At 45.4% G+C, this 25,356-nt stretch overlaps 1 protein-coding gene across 7 annotated transcripts in view; it reads left to right on the plus strand.

Annotated features, from left to right (window-relative positions):
* Positions 1-25,356, plus strand: part of CAMK2G (calcium/calmodulin dependent protein kinase II gamma) — a 126,081-nt gene that overhangs the window by 97,876 nt on the left and 2,849 nt on the right. For 4 of the 7 annotated variants that reach the window (XR_012044022.1, XM_072871675.1, XM_072871673.1 and 1 more), the window contains 7 exons: positions 11,770-11,838; positions 13,451-13,495; positions 14,160-14,208; positions 16,273-16,386; positions 20,864-20,939; positions 21,439-21,533; positions 22,647-22,892. Coding sequence is in view for 6 of the 7 variants with exons in the window: in XM_072871675.1 (XP_072727776.1) it covers positions 11,770-11,838; positions 13,451-13,495; positions 14,160-14,208; positions 16,273-16,386; positions 20,864-20,939; positions 21,439-21,533; positions 22,647-22,879 (681 nt within the window). In the remaining variant the exon portion in view is untranslated. The remainder of the gene's footprint in view (positions 1-11,769; positions 11,839-13,450; positions 13,496-14,159; positions 14,209-16,272; positions 16,387-20,863; positions 20,940-21,438; positions 21,534-22,646; positions 22,893-25,356) is intronic. The other 3 variants (XM_072871676.1, XM_072871677.1, XM_072871678.1) reach the window with 3 other exon arrangements.

The raw sequence follows: 25,356 nt of genomic DNA on the forward strand, positions 1-25,356 counted from the left end.
GGCTCACAATACAAGGAGGCTGCTGGGAAAAGAGGCTTTTTCAGAGTTGTTGTGTTTATTTTGGGGACTGCTCTACTAAAGCCTGCAGTCTTGCAGTTCTGTGTTCTGCCGTAATGACACCCAAGTCTTTGGGGTTTTTTTGACCAAAATGCTATGTGGAACTGCTGTTCTTGCCCTAGGATACTTATCTTTGAAATGTGCCTGCAAGAGTGAGCTTTTGTGCCTTTCAACATACCTGCCTCTTGTACAGACATGCATTGAACACATGCACACTAATACAGCAAGTGTGCTTGAGTTGTCACATCTGTTGATATGGAAAACATTCCAGTAAAATCCCAGCGGAATAAGAATGGATGATCCCAAATGTTGTGAACTGAGAACCAGCAGATACATGCTTCAAAATCCCAACGTGGCAGGGGAGAAGCAACTGGAAAAGCATCAGATAACAACACGTCTACATAGTTTTTGTCACCTACCTAGAAAAAAACTGGCTTTCTTCTCAGGATTCTTGATTTCCAACAGGCTCTCAGGGAGTGCTACAACTTGGGACAAAATCTTCCAGAAATGGATAGATGATGTGCACACAGGTTTTGAGGCACAGCTTCCTGGTCATGTAGTTACAAGGAGACCTGTATGTTAGAGACTTCTAGCTTCAAGAAAGCTTGTGGTGTTTGTTTCATTAAGAACATTGTGTCTTCCTCTGTGAAAAGAGTAAAGCTGCATTTGCTTTCCTAGCTGATTTGAATTATTCTTCAACTCTTCACAGTATATGTTGTTCCTGTTATATATAATTGAATACTTGTGATAAAGTGGAAGGTAGACTAGAGAGCATAGCATTCTCTGTACGTGGTGAATGGGGTTGCCCTCTAGGAACCTCTTCTCTACTTCTGCATGATACTGGAGACCTGCAGTCAAGAGTCTGCATGCAAATTCCTTTCTCCTAAGTGTCAGAGCAGTCTTGCTCTGCAGTATGAACCTGGGTGGTGTCCACGAGGGGCATCGCACGCTTTCAACCTGATCTCAGGGCCCTCAGAAGAGTTGTTTAAGCTTCCCGTTTTCCCCAAACAGCATCTATCTTCAGGTGTGGCTTTTCAGTCCTCATTTCTATAAGCTTTAACACTCAGAAAGAAATAATGTGTCTTCTTAAAGCTGGTGTTTTGAGTAACCCTCTTGCTCAATAATGCAGACTTTTAAACGTACAGGTCGCTTTCCCCCAGTACGAAGTTTGGACAAGATAGAGAGCAGACAGTGGTCTGTGTGTATTTGTAGTACATCCTTAACACTTCTGTTGTAGGATTTCTGTGGCTACATGCTTGTGTCCTTCCTTGTCCCTACTGTCTACATGTATGGTGCTGCTTCCCATTAGTCATCCCATGGAAGTGTAGCATTTTACCACTTCCATTTGCTTGTTGGAGTAGTACTGGCACACTTGGCTGCTGTGCAGCAGTCTCTGTGCTGGTCACTGTCTGGTTAGTGGCCTCACCATTGTGACTAGCCTGCTTTTCATGCATTGCTCCTTATGCAGGAAACTTGTAATTTTAGCCCCACTGATTTTCTCATCCTAGATAGTTCTGACAAACAACTTGTGCCAGTGACTGGTTAAGTTAAGAGCATCTGGTCTTGCATTACTTGTAGCAAACTATGATTTTCTGCCCATTGCAGTAGTGTAGAGCACAGACCATGACTTGAACACCAAACAGATTTTCAGCTTTGTGGTATCCTTTTCACTCCCACTTCCTATATAAATAATGTTACATCAGATGTAGGTTTAGAACAAGCATTGCATGCTGTATTTTTGACTGTAGTCTGCTGCTGACCACATGCCATGTGGTTAGGCTGTTTCTCCTGTTCCCTCTAGATGGAGGGAACCATGGAGACTCCTGGTTTGTTTGGTGGTTGGGTTTTTTGTTTGTTTGTTTATTAAAACCTTCTTGGAAATTAATTCCTTCTGGAGATTTGAGAGAAAATATGTGTCAGTTTCTTCACTGGCTTTACCTGGTCCAAGGGTAACTGTGCTCCGTGAGAGTGTTGCCACAGATATCCACACAGTAGATGAGAATGGAAAGAGTATTTCTTCCACAAGCTGATGATTACACTAGTGTAAAAATGAATGGCTTTAAGCCCATTGAGAAAAAAAATCACCATTTTGTCTTAAGTTACTTTCTGTTCAAGGTAACTTTCCTGTCCTTTTGGCTGGTATTCAGAGATATCTATGCTGGAATCCTGCATTATTTGACAAATACAGTAGGAATTTCTATTACATAATATTAGGCAAGTTTGAGTGAGGCCTATATGTCTTTCTCATGCTTTATTCCCAAGAACTCCATGAAAATGTGTGTTGGTGAGTATCGGATGCAAGGTGCAGCATGGTGTTGCTGATTTAGCATAAATGAGAGAGGAATGATATATTAGTCATATGTGGCGATATGAGCATCTAGAGTGAGTAGCGTTGAGCTGATATGTAAGAAAAAAACACAATTTTTGTTTCTATAGGAACTGGCTTAATCCTTTGCTGAAGCAGGCCCAACACACTAAAGCAATGGGGATGCATGCATTTTACTTGCATTAGACAGTTTTGGAAGTGGGGGAAGCTTAAATCAGGAGGGGAGGACTGGAAGGAAACTTTTTTTTAATTCCAATATAGGTGTGTCTGCACTTGGGTTATTTTGATAAATTTCCATGTGTATGACCCTCTCCTCCAGCAAATTCCTTCCCAAAATCTACTTGAAGCATTTCTGGTTTTCATTTTGCTCTGCTGCTTCTATTTCAAGTACTAATTCTGCTAATTGGTAGATATTTCATCAGCTTGGCACTTGAGAACTTTTCCATTATCTTAAATAATGAATGATTTAAACTGCCTTGAATCTTAAATTGTCCCTGCTCAACAAACCTTTGGTAGTGCTGCACTCACTTTCTTCAGGCAGAATTTGGATCCAAGCTGATGCAGTAGCAACAAGGAAGGCCCAGGTTTTATCCCCAAGGAACATGCTTTTCTGCTTTCAAATCCAGAAAGTGAGGCTAGAAGATACTGGGTGATGAATTGCAGAGCTATGTAACATACTACGTATCTTGTGGCCACCACTCTAGGTCCCAGGTATATTTTTTTAAGATTCTAAATTATGAGCAACATTGTGCAGCTGCCATTTTAAAATTTACTTTAGATAGTTTCATGTCAAATCTACTTGCTTTCTTGTTCCCCTTTCTGCCTATGATCTGGACTTGCTATCCACTGCAAGGTGAGGGGGTTAAGGAATGGGCTGGGGCAGACACCTGGGTGAAGATTAAGGACACTTTCTGCTGAATGTCCTTTCTCTGACCTTGTCAGGGTCTGGGCTCCCTGTAGTTAATGTTACAGTCCTACTGTTGATTTTTTTTTTTTTCTTTTTGTCTCTGGGCAGCACTTCAAACAGTCGTGTTCCCTTTTTTCCCAAAGGGTTATTTCCCTTCCTACTGGTGTGAGAGGATGCATGTGTTTCCAGTCCTAGCCGGGCGTGTCAGGTCCATCTGTATAATGAGAATTTGTTAATGCACAAAGTGCTATTTTTAGTTAAGTAGGTAATTGTAAGTATTTTAAAATGAGTTCTCTAAGCTCTTTGTCAGTTTCTTCTTCTTTGCTTTCTTTTTTTTAATGAGCACTTTGTTTTGTGATTAGAGGATACAAAATGATAATGTTTTTCAGGCCCAATGTAACATTCTATGTAAATAGTAACTTGTGGAGAATGCTGTGAGATGCAGGAGATTTTAACAGCATTCACTTGCAATGCTCTCCAAAATTGGTTGATTTTCTACCTTGCCTCTGCTGCATGCACACTGTTTTCTTTCCCAGTAAAAGCTGAATAGCATAGCTGAAAGGAGAACTCATCTGGAACAGTCAAAATCCAGATTTTTGGTGTGACAAGGTTAACGTTGCAAAACCTGCCCTTCATCTTACATAACTGCAAAGAGGCACCAAATACCATTTGTTCTGCTGTTTGTAAGGAATATTGCGGTAAGCGTTCATTTTATGCCTGGCAGGTACCAGCTTTCCCTGCCCTTTGCCCAGTAAAGAGTATGTGGGGAAGGCAGGGTGCTCTGTAAGCTGGCATGGCTTCTGCGAAAGCCGTTAGTGAAAGCATGCCTTAGACAGAGAAGGCACAGTAGCAAGGTGAACCAACAGGGAATCCTTAGAAAATCTGCAAGGGTCAAGTAACACCCATGCAGTGACCAACAGGAGTTAATGCTCCTATTTCTTTATCTGGACTTTTTATGATCTTAAAGCCATACTGTTTAAAGATTGTTATGGTGAAGCTAAATGAGGAGAACCCAAGTTCACCTGAACAGCACAGTTTTATGCTGAACTGTTTTATGCAAGATGCTTGGGCAGCGCTTCAGATCTGTTCAAGTGCTGACATCCAGTAACACATTCTACCCACCTTTGATGCATTCACTTTTTTCACTGTGTTGTTGTAATATCTAGAAACTCCAGCTGAGATCAAGGGTCCAGTGTGCTCAGCGCTGTAGCGATGCCTGAGCAGAAAATCCCTGCCTCTTAGCTTACAATTTGAATAGACAAGCTGACAAAGGGCAAGTGAGAAGATGGATTGACAAAGATGAAATGATTTGCTCAGCATCACACAAAAGGCCTAAAGCAGAAGTAGAAATAGGACCTCAAATCTGCTAGTTCACACTGCCCCTCACTGATCTGCTTTGAGTTCAACATTTTTTTTGCCTACCTTAAGTTCTGAAATGACTATACTCTCTATAGGAATATAAGTTGCAGCAAGCATGATATTTTAACATACTGATACTGTCAGTATCAAGCTGGGGGAGAACTGCATGTAGAAGACAGAAATGCAAAAAGCTGTTGTAAAAAGATATCCATGTTAAGTGCTCAGAACTGTGAATGGGACCTTGCCCGGAATCACTCTACTTCCTATAGCATCTTCTAGTTTGTGGTGTATTTTCCATAGGTGCTCAGAATGGTTTGTGCTTGCCATTTCTAGTATTGCTGCTACGCTAAAGGAACAGTGGTTCTTCAGGTTGTCTTCTGTCACCTGCTGACTTCTGTTTATTGTTACCTAAAGTAAGAGTCTTCCTTAAGTTTCGTTGTAGAGAATCTGCTCCTCTTTTGAGATGAACACCTGAATTTCACACAAATACAGAAATAGAACTTTAACAAACATCCATCCCTGGGTTTGAGAGGAAAATGTTGTCCATACTGCTTTGGGAGAATTTTTGTCGCTCGGATGTAGGGAAATCCTTGAAGTGATCACTTAGGTACTTTACTATAGGCTATCTCTCTGCCTTGAACCATTTTTTGCATTCCCTGGGATGTCTCTGCACTGCCTAGAAATACTTAGAGATGTAGCTGTGTTATGGAAGGGAGAGAGAACTCTCTCTGCAACCAGACTTCTGTTATCTTATTTACTTTGCGAAGTTGCAGTCACATTACAAGAAGAATAAAAAGTTTTGCTCGCTCAGCTAGTCACCTTGGGAAGGTGATGTAGATGGCTCTGATGCAGCTGTTACAGAGGGGATTGGGACACTGATCTGGTTTTAGTAATTTCCTTGTGTATGTTTTGACTTAATAAGTTTTGATGCTTTAGCACTTACTGCTGGTGCCTCATGTTGGCATTATCCAACTTGTCCTGAATTGTAATAGTACTTTCATGCTCTGGTCATAACACAGACCTCACTCCCCACCCTTTTCATACTCCCTAGCTAGCTGTTCTCCCCCGTTATTGTAGTATCCAGTAATTGTGTGCTTTCTGGGATTTCTGCAATACATCGTGCCATGTCAATAGACCAACACTGTTTTAAATGTAGATTGTACTCTAATTAAATTCTGATCTGCAGAGGGTTCTGTTTCCTCCTGTGTCAGTGTTACTTGTGCCTCTAATATAGGAGGGTGATTGTTTTCTGTATGGCTTGGTTGACTCTCCTTTCATATTGAACCTTTTGCTTGTCTCTTAACATTTTCTGCCCCTTTTCTTGCTTCTGTAACTCATTGGAAATCTATATGAACTTCAAATGAGACTGGCTTCCTTAGAGAGAAATTTCCCTGGGGTATCCATGTAGCCTCTGTTTGTCTGCTGTAACTTACAGGATACATTAAAAATAAAAACTGAAGTTCTGGAGCAGTTTCTCAGCTGGTGTGAATGTCTACTTCTCCCAGTTAAAAATTCCCTGTTGTGACTGGGTACAAGGATTCCTCTAGGTTGTTGGTGGTCTAAGCATTGTATTCATGCACTGCTAGTACATCCTGTTTTAGCTCTAGCTTGAGGAAAAGCCTGTGGAGAAGCTAAATTGTCCTAAAAGAAGATGAGAGAAATCAAAAGTTTGTAAACCAGGTAGTGGCAAGCCCTGTGTTGTGCCTCCATGAAGTGGAAGATGGGTGAGCCAAATGCTGAACAGATCAGTGTTCAGTCTGTCCGTACTGGAATTAAAGATCAGATGAGGCAGAAGCTTTGCTAGTTTGAGTCTGTTTATGCAGTGGCTGTGTGATTCTGGGCTGTATGGTGTGATTAGGAATGTGACTCTGGGTATGAGGTGAACATGGGTGCTTCTACTCTCAAAGACATGCCAGTCTATATGTGTGCTTGAGCTCTGATGTGAGGATAGCAGGGATAAAGGCAATGTTCCAGATGAAAGCTATGAAGGCTCAGTAACTGTATGAAATGGGGAGGTACAACTCCATGGCCTGTACTGAGTTGAAGGGCTGCTCCAGAGGTGGGCCATGGTAGCGTGCAGGAGTCCAGAGCTACATAGCTGAGTCCATGCCGTCATGGTTTTTGGCTGGGACATGCTGTCCTACAGTACTCTATGAGCTAGACTCTGTAGTACCTCCCCATGAGTAGTAAGCAGCAGAGAAATAGTCTAGATAGTACCAAAGAAGAAGAGCAGATGCAAAATGTATGTGGAGACAGCAGGGGAAAGGGGTAGCATTGTAATGCTGAAAGACCTGCCAGACTCAGCTTGGACAGGATGACACTAAGAGTGTAGTGAAAGAGCAGAGAAATGCATGCTGAGCCTGGTTTACTGGAGAGTGCAGTTTGGTGTGAAGGTGTCTTTGAAGATGACTGAAGATGCCTTTGAACAAGAGTAGAGTCCAAGAAGGTTGGGTAGTGTTTGAGCATTGCTCCCTGTTAGTTCTTCTCCCGGTATCTGAGAGCGCAAGGTGTTCTGGCTGTTGAGTGCCTCTTTGCCTTCCTTGCCTTTCCTCTATGTCTGAGCATGGGTGCACCTTGCCTGTCAAATCAGCCCCAATTTCTGTGTGAGGGAGCCTTTCTCCTCCCCATGCTATGCAGAGAAGTTCCCTCTTCTTTCTTTAGCCCTTGGGGATGCCCTTCCCATTGCACCCTCCGCCCTACCCTCTGATTCTAGTTGCAAACACACCTCTGCTTCCTCCAATGTGAACACACGGGGGTTTTCTGCCTACCTCTTCAGTGTGGCTGGGGAAGCTGCACAGTTTTCTGAGGTGAGAGAGCACATAGAGGCACCCCCTTGCATCCCACATCTTGTGCATATATATTCCTTCCTCTTCTCTCCTTATATCAGTGTGTGGGGCACCTATGTTCTGACCTCGATGTTTGAGTGGATGGGGGTCTTCAACCCTGCCCTTTCCCCTGGTGTGTAGTCATGTTCTTTAATGGTGATTTCTCTCTGCGCCTTCTTGCGTGTCTGTGCATTTCTGCTGCTGCTTATACCTGTCCCTAGGGGAGCATTATTGGCAGGGGGGCCCTTGCTGGCACACTAATGTGTGAACAGTTTTCTGTGCTTTTCTTCTCATCTCCTCTCTTCCCTTCTCTTTCCCTCTCTCAATGATGTGTCCAGAAAAGGAAGTCGAGCTCCAGTGTGCATTTGATGGTGAGCACCTCCCGTAAGCTGCCTGCGATTCGTGCGTCCGCCATTCTCATGCCATGCACGCTCGGCTTGTGCTCATCACCCTACATAGCATGTCTGTGCAGGGGGGCGGTGGCGGGGGGATCATTGTGCACTGAAAGGTCCATGTCCTCACTAAAAGGGCCCTGTGACCGTCTGGCCCCCGGCCAGTCGTACAGTTCCCATTTTGTGCAGAAAATCAACTGCTGGCAATGCAGTTCGACCTTGCCTGCTCTGAGTGCGAAACGAAAAAAGGCAGTGGTTCTCCTGGGCTCAGCAGAGCAGCTGCGTGCCTTGCCTGGACATGGGGCTTTGTCATTCTGTTGCAGAGGTACCAAAAAGAGGAGCAGGTGCTTTGCCTGGTGTTGGTGCCGTCATCCTTGGTGGGAGCCCTGGAGTGTAGAACAAACTGGGAGTTGCTCCAAATGTGGCAGAGACTGATGGGGCTCCACTGTTCAGATGAAATGTGTGGGCACAGCACCGCCGGGCAGCTCAGAGCTGCCGGTCACTTTTTTTTAGCATACTTACTGAAAAGGTTTGTCAGAGCCTTTATAATCCAAAACTTCCTTTTGTCCTGATCTCGTTTATGTATCCCAGCATGACCAAATGCCCAGTAACTGCCTCCCCTGTCCTGTTCATTTCCTTTTTTCATCCATACAGATGTTTGACATCCATAGAATTTGTCAGAAAAGTAGTCAAATCCACTCTCAAGGGAGCAAAGAGAAAATTGGCCAGTGCCATATTGTAAGGAGTCATACACAGACCATTCAATGATGGCTTTGTCTCTGACACTGAGATATGAACAGTAACTAAAGTGCAAAAATTAGTTATTGCATTATCTCCTTTACACAGAAAAAGAACAGAAAATATTTCTCCCCTATTGCAGGTAGGAACAGGAATGTTATAGTACTGAGAAAGCAGAATAATTTGTTTCTGCATTACTATCGGGAAGATATTTCTCCTCTTCCTTCTTCAATGACAACTTAAAACTATCTAAACACAAAAAAGTAATCCCAAAGTACTGCCTGGAAAATGCGATGTGAGGGACTGACTTTTCACCAGCCCTGCCTTTATGAAACTCCAGGGCAGGAGTTTGTTGTGCCTTTCTTGCCCTTCTTTTCTGCCCACTGCCAGCAATACTTAAATTCCCTCTGCATATTGTTTTAAAGCAGCTGGGGTATGTAAACCATGTAAGTGTCAGCCTCAGAAAACATGGAAGCAGTGAAGGTGGCTAAATAACCACAGACAGCCCATGTATTGCTACTTACTTTTTTTTACTTGGCTAGAAATGTGTGTCCCTAGCGATATGATCACTGGTCTGTTTTCTTTCTCTTGCACCCCCTATGTTGTTTGTGCCTGTCTGTCTGTCTCTTGTCTAGCTCAGGAAGCGCTGCCAACTGCTGTGCCAAAACTAATCGTGTTGCGTAGATCTTAAGAAGGGCCTGGCACCTTTTTAGGTGAATTGGCCTCTTCTAACTTGAGCTGTACCGCTGTGAATTACCAAGGATCATAGCCTGCCCAGTGACTGTGATGTTGGCTGGCAGTAGGAGGGGAAGGAGGGGTAAGAGTTGGCTGTGGTATCTGGGGCTCGGGGAAGGGCAGGCCAGTCTTTTCCGGGGACGGGCAGTTGGTTAGGTGGCCACAGGACACGAGTGTGTGCAGGAAGTTCAGTAGGTCAGATACCTCCATCTGAGAAAGAGCTGTGAAAACTGCTTAGGCTAAGTCTTCTGCCTCTTATTTCCTTGGGACTCTGTCCTGGAGTAAAATGCTATGTGATTCTGGACTAGCAAACATGATACTCTGTCTTCTTCAGCCCACTGGATGGGGAAGAGTATGATGGATGAACTGGGTGTTAAGTGCAGCCTGGAGGGTAGGCTGTGTGCTTTGGGTGTGCGTGGTTTTGCACTTTGTAAGGTGATGTCCCACACCTAACAAGCTGCTGTCAACTTTTTTTCAGAACAGTGGCTTCCTGGATGGTGAGGTGTGTTTTTTTTCCCCATTTGGCCTCAGTTATAAAGCCTTCAAAAAAATCAGAAGTATTTTTGTATAGCTTCTTTCATGTTAACTTTATCTTCTCATCCCAGTGGACTAAGAAAAATGGGCTGTGCTCTTCTCACTGGAAGAGGTTTGGAACATAGATCTCTGCATTAGGATCACTGTTTCTGAAGAAGTACAGGACCCTCAGTGCTGTGTGGAGGAGTGGACCCAGGCATTGCCAGAATTTTCATTGTGTTTATGCCACAAAACAGCTTGGGATTCATTTTTTCAGGTTGATCTGCTCCTCTCTTACATCCACAGCGGCCTGTCATCTCTTCTGCCATCAGGCTGGAAATACGTGCAGGAAGCAAAGTTCTTGGAAGGCCAAAGTCTTAGGACAATGTGGGGATGTATAGGAAGAGGCAGTAAACAGTAATTTGCGAAGTGTTTCTCCTTTCTTAGTTTTGGGGATGAGTGTGTCATATGGTCTTTTTTTTCCCATGGGCTTTTAAAGAATGCATTCTTGCCTCTGTCGTCTTCCTCGCCTCTCCACCTGCCCCATCTTCCTCTTCTGTTTCTCCTCTCTCCCTCTCCAAAAGGGATAGCTAAGCCAAGGCATGCTGCTTGTGAAGAAACACTGAAGTATTAGTAGGTGTGTGTGAAGTCTCAACCTCATAGGATCTGTCTCTGGTAGATATAATTAAACCTTTGGCAGATGTTTTCCAGCTCAGCATTTGACTTCTGCATTCTTTGTGGTGGTTACTGGGTGATGAGGGCCTGGTGTTTTGCAGTATGAGTTTGCACTCCCCAAGAACAGTGGGATGGAGAGCAGCTGCAATGAGGTCACGCTGCTGTGAGCTCCCATCCAGTACCCCTGATCTGTAAACCAAATAGTTTGAGTGAGGCTCCTGCAGTGCTGATTTTGACATTGTTGCTGGTGTCTGGCAGCAAGAGCACTATATACCTGTTGTGGGGGTTACACAGCAGTCTAACTGTGGGCCTAATTCTCTGACAACTGACTGGATTTGTGGGCTACGAACTATATACTAGTGGATACAGGTTTGTCTTCCTGCAGACATAGACTTGCTTATTCCTGACGTAACTGACATACGTGACTCAATGGGATGTTTCTTTGCAGCAGGCTGGTGACTGCCTCACTGTTGTGCTATGTGAATGCAAGAAATGGAGATTTTATTCTTCTACCACAGCTACAAGAGAGACTGAAGAGGGGAAAGATTAAAAACTACTGGGCACCATCCAGAGGACTTGCTACTAGGGAACTACATGGCCTTTTCCTTGCGTCCCACCCCCATCCCTTTCCATATTTTGGTCCTGAAGTCTCTTTGTTCAGGTCACAGCAGGGACACAACACACCATACCTCACCTTTTCTCTGCCTTTTCTAGAGCTGACCACACTTCTCCTTGCCTCAGCAGATTCCCTGGGACCCTCAGTATCATCACATATCTAGGACTCTTCCTGCACACTTTGGGACTCCTCAGACACAACTCCCATTTGTCGCCTGTTTGAGACTGCACCATGACTATTGTGTGTGTCTCACGTCTGTAGTCTTTCTCTCAGGACTGCTGCCATCTCTCATTCTTCTTCACCAAATACTTTTGTTGGTGCTCATTGCAGGATTCTCCCCATCCCTTTGGGCTGCTGCCTTTTTCCCTTCTGTTTTCCTTCCTTATAGCTCCAGCAGTCCATGCACATTTGGGTTTTGGTACATCCCTTACAACATCTGTTGCCTTTGAGGGGAGGATGATGTCCAGCGACCCGGGCAGCACTCCTTCTTCCTCCCTCTTCTTGGTGATTGAGCCTGTGGGGGAGGGAAGGGTCTGAGGAGATGGTTGGGATTGAAGCAATACTGTCATTTTCTTGCTGCCTCTGCTGCCCAGCAGGGGAACTAAAACCATGTTTTTCTGTCTCAGCCACAGAGCAACAACAAAACCAGTATAGTAAGCACTGCAAAAGAAACACCCCCAGTGCAGACGTCCATGGTATCTTCCCCAACCGCTATTTTTTTTCCTGTTTGGTTTAATTTTGATTCTGTCCTCTCCCTTTCTCTCCTTCCCCCCCATCCCGAGTGCTGCTTGTGCTGCTCTGTTTCAGCTTGTGTTTTGGCTTTGTTCTGTCTGTGTCCCTGTGCTGCTGTGGGGCCTGATCACAGCCTCACAGGCTTTGGGGTTGGGGCTGCTGAGCAGAGCTGTGGTTGGATGTGGGGATCGCAGCTTGCCTGGACTTCCCCTTGTGCCATCCCTGTATAGTTCTGTGTGTCCCGTTCAACTGTTCCTGCTGGCTTTGGGGAGGCTGGTTTGGAAGAAGAGAGTGGCAAGCTCCATCCACTCTCCAACACCCAGGAAATGGAGGATGGCCTTCAGGACACCACAGAAGAAAGGGCAGGCGAAGGGTTTTTAGAGGAATCCTTTGATGGCCCGTTTGGCCTGCTCAGTTGTGTGGTTGATCCTCTGCAGCTCGCTGACTTGCTGGGCTAGCATTTTCTCTTTGGGCTGTGTGCAGCGGGCTTCGTAGGGTGCCCTGTGCCTGGTATGTTTAATGGCACAGCTCGGTGTGGTCTGCCTCAGTATGCTTGGAAGATCGGGCAGCAGTGCAATGGGTGGCAGAGGCAGATGGGTGAGTGTGTATATCTGCACCGTCACAGTCGTTGGTGCCCTCGCTGAGCCCCCTGCAAGAGTGACAGCAGTGGGAGGAGATGGTGCAGGATCCTGAAGTCTTGTCCTGGTAATGAAGGGATGAGTGCAGGAGCTAGTTAGCACCCATAGGCCTGGTAGCTGCTCTTTGTTGTGTGTCTCTGGAGAGTTGGATTTGGCATTTTTTGAGGGGTGGGAGGGTGGGGTTTGATGTTTTTGTCGTTTGTTGTAGGGCAAAGGGTTCTTGGGACACTTCATAATTTTCTGCTTTCCCTTCACTGGCTTTGTTCATTATGGTTTTGATACTGAGGGACCTTTATAAATTATTAATTATTATCATTATTATTGAAATTGGATCTCATTTTAGAGACTTTTATAAAAATGTGCCTTTTTTCACAGCCCAGTTCCCTTCGCAACTCCTCTCTGCGAGGCATTGAGGTGGTCTGGCTTATCTTCTTTTTATTATGGAAATTATGAATGTCCCTTTTTTAGGGTAAAATACCTGGCAAACTTTCCAAAAAACTGGGAGACAAAGGCCCCAGCCCAGTATTAACCTTTCCTCCCCCTCTCCCTCTTCTGAAGCATTTTCCAGTGAGGATGCTGCTGGGGGGTCATTACTTCATGAACAGCTGCAGAGGGTGCAGACCAGCTGCTCAGTTCCCATCTGGCATTTGTGCCAGCCTGGTTCACTGGAGGCAAATTGGAAATTAGGGGCAATTGCAAGGAAGCTGGGGGCTTTGTCTCCTTGTGACTATAGCTGTTAGTGCAGCCTCTCTCTTCAGGAAACCTTCTGTGCAGGAAGTTTGTGCGCGCACGCAAGCACATGTGTGCTGTTTGGAGTTTGTGGTTTGATTTTTATTTTTTTTTATGTCAGTCACCTTTTCTCCACTTGCTGGGGAGTGAAAAGAAATGAGAGAATGCTTTGGAACTGGAGTTTAATGATTCTTCCATCCTTTCCTAGGAGCCTCAAACAACTGTTGTCCATAATGCTACAGATGGCATAAAGGTAAGGGATGGGAGTGTTGCCAGAGAAACCTCTGCTTCTCTCTTGTCGTTCTCGTCTTCATGTGTCTTACTTCGGTTTCTACCTTTCCGACGTCTGGTTTGTAGCATGCTCCTGAATACTGCTGGCAGTAGACTGGGAGGGTTGTGTTGTATGGCTGTGGATCTCTGGAAGAGGCTGAGTAGGGACAGCTGTTCAAATATTATCATCTCTTTCCTACTGCAGCGTGTAATCACCACTCTTTCGTATGTGGGGTGGAAGAGAAGATACAGGCACTTATGCACTCTTTTTTTTTTCTTCTGGAAATGGAGACCTGTTCCTCTGAGAAAGCCTAGGAGCCTTTCTTTAGCTTCTTGTGGCTATTCTTCTTCCAAACAGAAGCAACTCCCATTTGATATCATTTGACAGAGTTTGGTAACTTCTGTCCTTGTAAAAGTTCTGGGTGGACGGCTTGAATGGCTTAAACACACAAAAGCTGAGCAGAGATACAGTTAAGTTTTGCTTAATATTTGGCCTGCTTCCATCCAAATCTTCCTTGTATCATCCTCTCCCTGCCATCCCTGCCAATGTTTTTGCGCTTTTCCCCATCTTCCTTCACAAACAAATCAAACTATTTACTCATGCTCCTGCCTGCTGATGCCTGGTAATGCTCTGTTCTGCCGTGCAGGGTTCCACAGAGAGCTGTAACACCACGACTGAAGATGAGGATCTGAAAGGTAGGTGGTTTGCCTGTAATTTCTAATACAGTTAAGTGCAGGCAGGGGATCCTGGAGATTCGATCATTGCCTTAAACTAGCTTCCCAGATTTCTGTGTCTGACTCGGTTCATAAATTTGCCGTGACGCTATCATTCCTGTCAGAGTGGGACCATGCGTTGGGGAGCCAGCTGACTTGGCCTCTGTGGTATATAAACACTGGTTGCCCTGAGCTAATTTGTTTTTGTCTCAGAGTTGGAATTCTTTTCTTGCAAATATTATAATCTGTTCATCTCCAGTCCATTTCTAGGCTTGGAAAATCCCTACCAGTCCCTTGAGGTTTGGAGTCTGGTTGTGTTTTTGTGCTTCCCTGTAGGTTACAGGGAGTTGAAACCTCCCTGTAACTGCTCAGACTCCCTTCTCACCCCTTTCTGGGAATCTCTTTAGTGACATGCACACACTTCCCTCCTTTTTTTTTTTTCCTCTTTGGGTCTATTTTTGTTTCTAAGATGAAGATCATTCTCAGCCTGTCGTCTGAGTGGAAATGATTTTTCATGTCCTTGACTGAGATATCAGTAAAGGGAGAGGCTGAGAAGAGATTTCATGCCTTTCAGTGACCATATCATAAATATTCTGTGGTTGTAAAACTCTTTAGATGAAGGAGCTCCAAGTCCCATATCTGCTCGTCTTGTTTGAGCAGCTGTCCTTTTCCTGACCTCCCTAAAGAAGGACGAGCAGACATTTTCTTGAATGAGCAGGTTCGGGATGGGTGAATGCAGTTTGCATTCTGAGGCAAATGCATTAATAGTTTGCATTTTGAGACAGAGGTATTCTCATTCTCCCTGTAGTCAATCTGAGTTACATATCCAGGGAAAAATCAATGCTGACCCTGTGGTGTAGCAGCAATGTCACCTCTGTCAGCTGGGCTAGTTCCTGTTGCTTTTCCTGTGACTTATTGCAAGCTGCTGGCTCCTCTTCTGAAGAGTCAGAGGGAGCAGGAACACGTGCCAGTGAGTGAATGAGCTCTGCAATACAGATTGTTTCAGATAAGACCTGACCTCATTACAGGACAGTATTCTAGCTCCTGCCTTTTTGCCAAAGACTAATCCGTGGTTTAAGAACCTAGCTTTGAGGGAAGGGAACTGCATGGTTTTGGTAGTGTGGTAATGAAATTGATTTATCTAATCTCTGCTGGATATCCGTCCAGAACAGATATTTGTCCAGAACCTTGTCTCCTTTGGCAGCTTTTGTTTGGGAGAGGTCCCAGACTTGAGCCAGTTGAGCCAACAGGTCCTGAAAGTCAGGAGTACGAATGCTGTGAGGAGAGGAAGGCTAGCACTGGAACAGAAGGTGGGGGGGAAGGAGGGCAGCTGGCCAGGGCTAAATCTATGAAGAATTGTATAGGGCTACATTGCTGCAGATCAAAACTGAGGGGGTTTTTTTTGGCAGAGGTTAGAAAATTTTGTTACGATTTTAATAGAAGGGAGCATTTGAATGGTGGTTGGGAAGGAAGGAGCTTGCACAGTAATTGTTTGTGCTATGGCCAGCTCTGGTAATTTGAGTTCTTCAGTTTTAAGTGTAGCAGTGTTTACCAGTGTTCCTTTTCAACTCCTGCCCCTCAATGTTTGAAGCTAAGCAGGCATTCAAGCAAGACTAAATAGACCAAATGTTTGGGGGCGTTGGAGTTCTCGGCATTCTGCATAGCCATGACTCTGGGAAAAGGAAAGTGCTTGTGCAATTCCTCTGCCACCTTCTTATTTTCAACAGACAACAGGTTACGCAGATCCGTTCTGCTGTGGTGTAGGAGACGTAGTCTTGATCCATCAGTGACAGCTGCCTCAGGGATATGTTGCTTCCACTGTGGTGGGACTAAAAGCAGCACCCACCCGCCCCTGTGTCAGTCTAAATTGCACAGCAGGTCCATGTTGTAGAGCTGTCTACTTGGCTTTGCCCTGGAGGATACTGCTGCATGTTTTGTGCCCAGCATTGTGGTTTCTTTAATGTTCTCCTATTTCCTTTCTCTTTTTTTATTTACTGAACTTGCGTGTTTTGTTTGTGTTTGTGTTTTAATTCCCTGCCATGCTAGCTCCCCCTCTCTCCACCGGGGACGGCAGCTCAGTGCTTGAAGGACGGAGGCACAGTGAGAGCAAAACACAGACTGAGTCCATGCAGTCCCAGCTTTCTCTCTGTTTCTCAGCCAGTAAGTCCAGGGGTGCAGTGCTTCATGGCATCTTTTTCCCACCCCTCCCTCCACCTTTCCCATTTCTCCTTCCCCAAGATTTTTCCTTTCCTCAACTTCCTTCCAGAACGTTGATTTTTCATTTCCAGTACTCCAGAATAAAAAGAAATCATCTCCCTTCCTGCAAGATACCCTCCTTTGCACACTGAAAATTTCCAAACCTTTCCTTCCCTTTTTGAAAAAAATCCAGAACCTCATCCTAGCTAACTTCATTCCCTTGCTTTCATCTGGGTGAGACGTGGAGCTCTCTGCAAGAGACACTGCCTTTCGGGGTTTCCTCGGGCAAGTCACTGCATCTCTTAGTTTACCTTGTGGTAAATGGGGTCAGTGGTGCAGGTCTGCTTACGGAGGCGATGTGCGAGGCTGAATTCAGTCTTGCTTGTCAAGCAGTTCTGAACACCCCAGATATGGATGGTGCTCGGGAAGTACAAAAGGAACAAAAAAACGTTTTTACAGACTGCTTCAAGGATGCTTTGGAAGGGAGGCTGTGGCTGCTGGAAGACCCCTCAGCATCTCCAAATCCACTGTCAGGTGCTCTGAGTGAAGATCCTTGGATAATGTTGGCTCTGAGGGGCATTTTTCTGTTGTGAGCTTTACCTTGCGTGTCTGTCTTGCTAGCTCAGGTAGCTGGTACTGTGGTTAGTCTGCTGGTTATGGTACCTCCTGCCTGATCTCTCCTGAATTGGCTGCCTCCGTAGAGGAGCCTGTGGCTGAAAAACTCTGAAAATTGATATGAAAAAAGCTAGTAGGTTGGAGAAAATCTAGGTGGGATTCCCAGCCTTTCCCCTACACAGACATACCATACTAGCTGCCTGACTATTTTAAAGCTATAGTGGAAGGATCCTTAATGTGAGTTGGGAACATCTGGAGTATTTGATTCTGTTCAGGTCAGTCTGGGAAGGAAGGAACAGGCATGCCCTCTTCTGCTCCTCCTGTCTTCCTTCCCTCGTTTCCTGCACACAGCACCAGTATCTTGTACGATGCAGCAGTCGGAGCATCTCTGTTACTTATTTTTGAAGTAGCTCTAAGGATGTCAAACTGCTCGTTCGTGAGGTGCAATAGGAAAGGTGTTTTGCCTAGCCAGAACGGAAGGGAAATGATCTCTTCTGAAGTCCTTTTTGCTGTGAACTGTCCATCACTGCTTTCTTATTAACTCCTTACTCTTGCTCATAGCAAGGCCCTGCTTGGTACGCTGAGGAGTGCCAAATCACTTCTCTGCCAAGTGGGGCAGCATTCTCCCACCCTGCTCCCGTCCGAGTTGAGATTTGCAGTGATTTGGATGCCCTACTTTCTTTGCCTTTCACTCGCATCTCGTACTTGCCCTCGTGCTGCTCTGTCACTACTCCGACCGGTGTTTTAGGTCACCCTCAAACTACCTCCAGCAGCATTAGTGTGATTCTTACTGTGCTCTGAGGGGTATTCTGCACCGCTGCTAGGGTGGTCCCCTCTGAGCAGTGTCCAGCCCAGTTGACGTGTGACAGAGGCAGGAGAGCGGGTAGGGGTTGCTGGGATGCGGATATCTCTGTGTGCCGACTGGGGCTGGGGCTCTGTGTGTTTGTACTTCTTTGTTGGTTTTTATTTTGCTTTCTGGTTTTTGTTTGTTTATTATTTTAATGCTTACATTTGTTTTGCAGCTACACAGTCTTGTGAAGAGAAGCTTCTTGCCTGGGACAGCCCAGGGCAGACATTGGAGTTAGAGCGTGCTCGGTCGGAGCCTTTGCTAACTCCAGTAGTTCCCTTTGTACTTAACCGTGCACCGTGTAAGTTAGCAGCTGGGTAGCAGTAGTGGAGTAGTGCAACTAATGCTAGTTACCGTAGATGTAAAGCTCCCCCCCGCCCCCCCTCTTCTCTCCGCCCCGTGCCCCTCACCCCCCGTCCGCCCGAGAAGGGACGGAGCCCCGCTCCGAGCTAACCGCTGCCGCGGGGCGCTACGGCGGGAGGCACGGCCGCTGGCAGCCAGGCGCCGGCACGGCGGGGCCGCCGGCTCCCGGCGCCGCTCCCGGGCGCGCTCCCGCCGCGGGCGGCGCTGCCTGCAAGGAGCGGCGGCGGCCGCCAGGGGGCGCCGCGGTGCCGCCGCCCGGGCGGGAGGCGGGGGTGCCGCAAAGCCGGCCCCGCGCCGGCGGGAGGAGAGCCCGGCTGTGAGCTGAGCCCGGCTGTGAGCTGTGCCCGGTGTTCAGAGTGAACCCCGCGAAAAGTGCTGCCGTGGCCGCTGCCGCGGCCGCGGTGTGCCCATCTGCTGCCTCCTGTTGGCGGTACTGCTTGCGGCAGTGCTGGCAGGCTGCTGTAGCGGGGCTGCCTCTTAGGTTACTCAAGCAGGGCAGTAGAATAGCCGTGAGTCTCGCTCTTACAGCTGTGCTGGTGCATGCTTGCCTCCCTTTTGTGCCCCTCTGCAGCGTAAGTTAGGAGGCCCCCATCAGGAGTGGCAGGCGCGAATGCCTTCCCCCGTGGCATCCCGAGGCTCTCTGTCCTTCGGAAAAAATGGATCGCCTCCTGTGTGCTGGTTGTAGCTCGGGACATGTAGTAAAAGCAAGAAGACAAGCACAGTCTGATGGAATGGACTGGTGTTGAAGGAGGGTCGATGCTGCTGCTGCATAGTGACACTTGGGAAGGGGGTGCAAATCTCCTTGGGATAAGTCAGCACATGGTGGCTGTGGTCTGCAGATTTCCTCACTCGTCCCAAACAGAGCCTTTCCCATGGACTCCATCTTCCGGACATTGCACACATTTCTGTGTGCTCTGCGTGGGAAGGAGGTCCAACAAGTAGCCCTGCTTCACACAGAAGCAATTCCAGATGACTTGCTTGTAAAGACATTTTTCACAATAGACATAGCCCACTGTGTCATTTTGATCCATTCCCTGTATACATCTTTCGACGCGTGGAAATGTATACAGCCTGAGTGGCAAAACCAGCTCCCTTACTATTATGAGCCAGTTGTCCCCTATCTGAGATGTTTCTTTGGCTGGCTGGGTAGTATAATTCTCTTAATTGATTTCCAGAGTGGGTGCAGACATCTTTCATAGCCAGTGAGCTTAGCATCTTGTTGCTCTTCAGCTGTGCTTATCAATGGTGGGAGGAGATGCACGTGTGGGTGAAAGTTTACAGGGGAGGGCAGTTCAGACTAGCATCTTCTGGCATTTAGAGTGGACTTCAGCTTCCCTAACTTGGACATCTAAAGATGATAGGTTGGATTTAAACACCATCCCCCTAATGATATGCATCTGAGATGCCTCAGGTGAGACTTCCAGAAGTGCCTACTTCCTTCAGGGCCTAAAGGAGGAACAGTCAGGTGACTGGTTCCATTTCAGACACCTACATTTTAGATGCCTAAGGGCAGATAAATTCCACTTCTGGTGGTAGGAATTGTACATTAGTTGGTAATATTGAAGATAATGCTAGAGCACCTCCTAAATGCTTGTATAATGTGCAGAATATTCTACCTACAGGGAAAGTGCGGGAAAGGCTGAAGAGATGTGAGGGTGTGCATACAGGCTCAGGCATATATATGGTGCGGATATAGTCGTAGAACTAGAATTGTGTTATTTAACAGAGCCAGCCCAAACTTTGTGAGTGTTAAGGACTGTTGAGATCAGCATGGGTGATAGAACACCTCAGAGGGGATGGGGCCTGAGCAATCAGGCCTGTGGGAAACCAAGAGAAGAGAGTGCAGAGGTGCTGGCTAGAGAGGGAGCAAATAACGGTAGACAGCTAGCCCATGTCTTCATTCATCTTGAAGTCCAGTGGGCTGGGTTGGGTTAATGGCAATGCTGTTAAGAGCGCTGAAAAGAATTGTGCCGTAGGGATTGGCAGAAGCTAATTGCCTGAGGAACGGAGTGTGCGCTAGTATATGGTTAGGACCTGTTCATCCAACCCATCCATCCTGCTGCGGTTGTCTTTCTAGCTTGTGGAAGTCATCCCTACATGTCCCAGTTGCTTGTGTGCAGCATTTGTAATAGCTGAGGTATTGGTGATGGTGATAGGCAAGTTGTTGGGAGACTTTTTCCAATTGGCTTGATCTGCGTGGTAGCCATTTGTATATGACTGCTGTAGTGAAGGGTTTCCACATCTTAAGCTGCCAGGTGCTTCACATTGGCAGGTTTACTGACATTCATTGGTCAGACTCCCCAGAAGCACCTCAGGCTGTCATTCAGGAGACACCTCTGGTGCCTTAGACCTTTCTAGAAGAAAAAAAATAGAATATGACATCTTTATTTCCTTTCTCCCTGCATTATGGGATCACCATTCCCCTTTCATACCACTGCCCCCCTACTCTCATGTGGATGGCTGTCATTACTGCATATCTCCAGAATGCAGGGAGCAGCGTCCTATGAGATCTAGATTAACGGTGCTCCTCAAATGGCTTGTAGGAAGCACCCACTAGCCCCATATTCCCATTGAAGGCTTATGCACAGTTAAATTGCTCTTTCTTCTTGTTCGCAGTGCGTAAGCAAGAGATCATTAAGATAACAGAGCAGCTGATAGAAGCCATCAACAATGGAGACTTTGAGGCTTATACGTAAGTACAGATGTCTTCTGACAAGTTGTTTATAAGTTTGTGTGCAAGTGATGTTCTGGCTCCTGGGTATGAGGAGTTGTCATGCAGTCAGGGATGGTAAAAAGTTTTATGCTTTTTAGCCTCCATCAATTAGGAGTAGAGATATGGTAGAGCTCTCTAAATGAACATCAGGTAGAAGCCAACTATCAAACAGCAACAGGAGCGACAAAAGGAAAATGTCCTGGCTTTGTAAGAAAAGTAGGGGGGAGGGCAGTGAGATGGGCAGAAAGAGAATAAAAGGAAACCCAGAAACCTAGAGGCTTGTGTTATGTGAAATGCCAACTAGCACCAACTCCATGTTGTTACAGTAGGACTGAGTACTCCAGAAACTTACTCCTTGGAGTAGGGAAATAGTTAGGTGTACACAGGGTGTGAGTCAAATGCCGTACCAGTGCTTCATTGTGTAAATAGCCCTTGGGCTCAAATGCAGACTGTAAGCCTGTGGTGCTTCTCTTTGCAGAAAAATCTGTGATCCTGGCTTGACCTCATTTGAACCTGAAGCACTGGGGAACCTGGTTGAAGGAATGGATTTCCATAAGTTTTACTTTGAGAACTGTGAGTGGGTAGATTTGGTAACACCAACAGCTTTCTCTCTAACCTTTCTTTATGCCTCATTTTGGAGGGAAAATTGCCCTTGTTTTTACTGGCTATCAGAACCAGCAAGAACTTGATTGTGCATGGGTTATGATGCATTCATAGGAGCCAGCACGCTTTCTCTCAAAAGCCTTTTTCAGCAACAATTTCAATTCTAACCCCCAGATCCCTTCACCTAGGCATACAAATGTTGCAAATATTTGTAAGCATGGACTACAGGGTCTTTAAAGGTTTGAGGCACTGGATTTCCTACTGATATGGAAATGGAAAAAATGAGCATATTCTGATGGAAACAACATATATGTTTGGGGTAGACATACTGAATGGTCAGACATAAAGATAGTCATACACAAATCAGTCATGCCTTCGCTTTTAGTTTTCCCTGGGTGGTTTCAGATCTCTAACACCTAATGAACCCATTACGTGGATACAAGGGTCACCTTGTCAACCTGGGGCAGGAAAAAGAGTTCGGAGAAATGCTATCATTTATACTAGTGGATTTGCCTCCCTTCCTGGATGTTTCCACAGGATGAGATAATTAAAATTTAAATCCTGAGCTGTTCAATATGTTTTATTTTGGGAGTTAGGTCAAGGTCCTTAGTATAGGCAATTCCTAGTGCTCTAAGTATGCAGAGACTTTGTCTGTCTCAAAAGCCTGTTCTGGAGTGATTTTTACACTTCTTTGAGGCTTGTTCATATTTAATGCAGGCCTAGCTTAAAGATCTTATGGTTGTTGACTCCTTTGCAACAATATCCTGTAATTAAAAGATCTTTTCCTATAACTGAAGAAACAGCAGTACTGACGTTGAAAAAGAGGAGAGTATGCTTTGCAGAAGAAGTGGGAGCAAAGGGGCCAGGGGATTCTAGGCAATAAGAAGTGCGCAGTTCCTAAGGAGAACAACAGGTGATAGGGGAAAGAATTGCTTGGATTTTGCCTGGAAAATTGCAGGAGCAGTTTTTATTGTATCCCAGAATCCGGTGGAAGGTGAGTAGAATGCAAAAGAGGTTGGTGGATGCGGGGGCTGTTCCCTCTTAGTAGTAAAATGAAGCTGATGGTTTTGCATGTTCTGCCAGTATTGTCGAAGAACAGCAAGCCAATACACACCACCATCCTGAATCCCCACGTCCATGTCATTGGTGAAGATGCTGCCTGCATTGCATACATCCGCCTGACACAGTACATCGATGGCCAAGGCCGGCCCCGCACCACGCAGTCTGAAGAGACCCGTGTCTGGCACCGCCGAGATGGCAAGTGGCTGAATGTCCACTACCACTGCTCTGGAGCTCCTGCAGCACCTCTCCAGTGAAGATCAAATACGGGTATGGACTATTAGGGCAGGAGTATATCATACACACAGCTAAGGCTGCTGTATGTGGGAATTCAGTATTCAAGGCTGTTTAGCTGGCTGTGAGAGAACCATTTTTAGTTATCCTTAGGCTAAAAACTTCTGCTGATCAGTTGGTGTTCCTTTCTCTAAGCCCTGCCCCCTGGACTCAGCAGGATTATCTGCCACTCCTGACAAACTGGACTTATGTGCCAGACGGTTGTTCCTGAGCATAGCTGCTCTTGTAGCAGCAGTGCTTCCTCCCAGGTACTTAGCTCTGTGCTCAGAGTGCTATTCCAGAGCAGAGAGGAAGAGTATCTCATGCTGTGCACAGGTTTGCTGTTTCCCAGCTGTCAGGGATCTACCTTTACATGCTGGTGATTTCAGAGAACATTTTGATGAGAATGTCATATTCTAGAAGAGGACATTGTAAAATCTATACAGAACAATGTCTATGCTGTAAGGGTAAAGATTTATTCATATAAATTTTACTACCGATTTTCTGATTAGCAGAAGCTATTTAGTGTACAATGTTGAGAAAACTCAGAGGAAAAAAAAAATCTAAACAAGTAATAATATCAGAGGATTTAAAATATCCCCCAATTAGCTTGCCACACTTCAGCATTGGAGGAAACTTTGATTGTAAAATTTGGCATGAAGAAATTATTGTTGCTTGCTCCTGAAGGACAGCAGATCCATTTACTTCTGCAGCATTTAGGTATTCTTTTTTATTGCCTTACTGGTTTCTTTTAGTTTAGATGTACAAAGTCTTTCTGCCTCCTTTCATTTTATGCTGAAGTATATGTCACATTCATTTTAAAGATCTAAGTTTCCTAATCTTAGAACTTTTTTACTAAAGATTTTCTATTTAAGAGCAAATACAAAAAACATCTACACCTGGGAGACAAGCTTTTTTTGATGTGGTCATTTGAGGATGAACCACTCAAGTTATAGTTACTACTTGAGTGCTAGTCTTGTGTACTACTTGGGACTAAGCCAAGAGCAGTTTTTATTCTTAGTTGCTGTGAGGGATTCAACCCTACTGAAGGCAATGGAAAGGAATGTGAACTATTGCAAGCAAACTGCAGAGGTCACAGATGGAATTTGAAAAGCAAAAGCCAGTTGGGGGCACCAGAAGCAGTTAAACTGGACAATCAGCTGAATTTAGAGGGAGTAAGGCAGTGAGAAGGATAAAGCCTTTGCAGGGAAACAAAAAATAACTTATTTGCATCAGTTTCCATCACAGAGATGTTGAGGGAGACTTCTGTCCTGCATTTAGTGCAAAAAAGATGCAGAAGAAATTATTAAATTAAAGATCGGTATGGCTCAGTGGCTATGCCTAGGAGTTCTGAGGAAGCTTAGGAATGGAGAGTCTTAGCTGCTACAGAAGGAGGTATGTTTCCTTGACTTGGCTGCTGAAATGTTGCACCTCTTCCAAAAGTATGTGCTGGAGGGTTTCTGAAAACTGTAGAGCAGAAGCCATTTCCAAACCACAAAATGCTGTTTAAAACAATATTTTAAAAAACCTATAAACTAAATTGAAGTTGAAATATTTGCATGCATTTCTGGGTTCTGAAGGAGGTGTAATCACGTGCAATTACGAGTGGGGTCAGTGTGGGCAGCCCCCATCTGAACACATTGAATCATTTTGGAGCAGCATTGGCACATGTGCAGTGAAGGGTAAGGATGAAGAAGGAATGAGGTGAATAAGAATGCTTAAATAGAAATCAGTGGTTTGTTCTCACCTGGAAGGCAGAGTTTAGTTTTGGGTAAGTCATCTGAAAAGGAAACTGCAGCCGTAAAGGAAGTTTGAGATTAGTCAGAGGGCTTCGGTGTAAGGAGAGAGTAGGAACCAATAAGGGAGAAAATGAATGAGAGACTTTGCGACAAAGATTTGCAGACTAAGAAATGGTAAAAATATGATGTTGGATACACTTTCATGGCAGGACAATGCTAAACAAACATGAAAAAAAACCAAACTTAAAACTGATCAAAATCAATCCAGTAATTTGATACAAGAAGATTAGCCAGGAGGAGCCTTTGCTAAAAGCAGTCACTAGGGCTACAACTTTGCAAAACTTCAAAAAAACTCATACATTTGTTTAAATATTAAGAACATTCAGAGACAAAATTACTGAAGACTTTTTAAAAACAAAAACAAAAAAACCAACAAACTTTCAGTTCAAGGCAAGAGCCTTGGGAATGGGAAGTGAGGCAGAAACTGTTCCTTAGGACCAGAGCCTTTGATCTGGGAAGCCTTGGGAAACTTCTTCAACTTCTAGGACGTGTCACCATTAGATAGCGGGCCCAGGTCTGCTCCAATCAAGCAAGTAATTCATTTTAGCAAGTAGTTCATTTCCATTTCCAGTCACCTGGAAGGGAAAGTGTGTGCCTCTCGTCTTCAGGGTTCTCCTCACGAGTCCCAGTCTGTGTTGCGTTAGGAAGGGTTTCTGCCTGCA

This window comes from Ciconia boyciana, chromosome 8 (assembly GCF_034638445.1).
Source record: "Ciconia boyciana chromosome 8, ASM3463844v1, whole genome shotgun sequence".
Classification (NCBI taxonomy): domain Eukaryota; kingdom Metazoa; phylum Chordata; class Aves; order Ciconiiformes; family Ciconiidae; genus Ciconia; species Ciconia boyciana.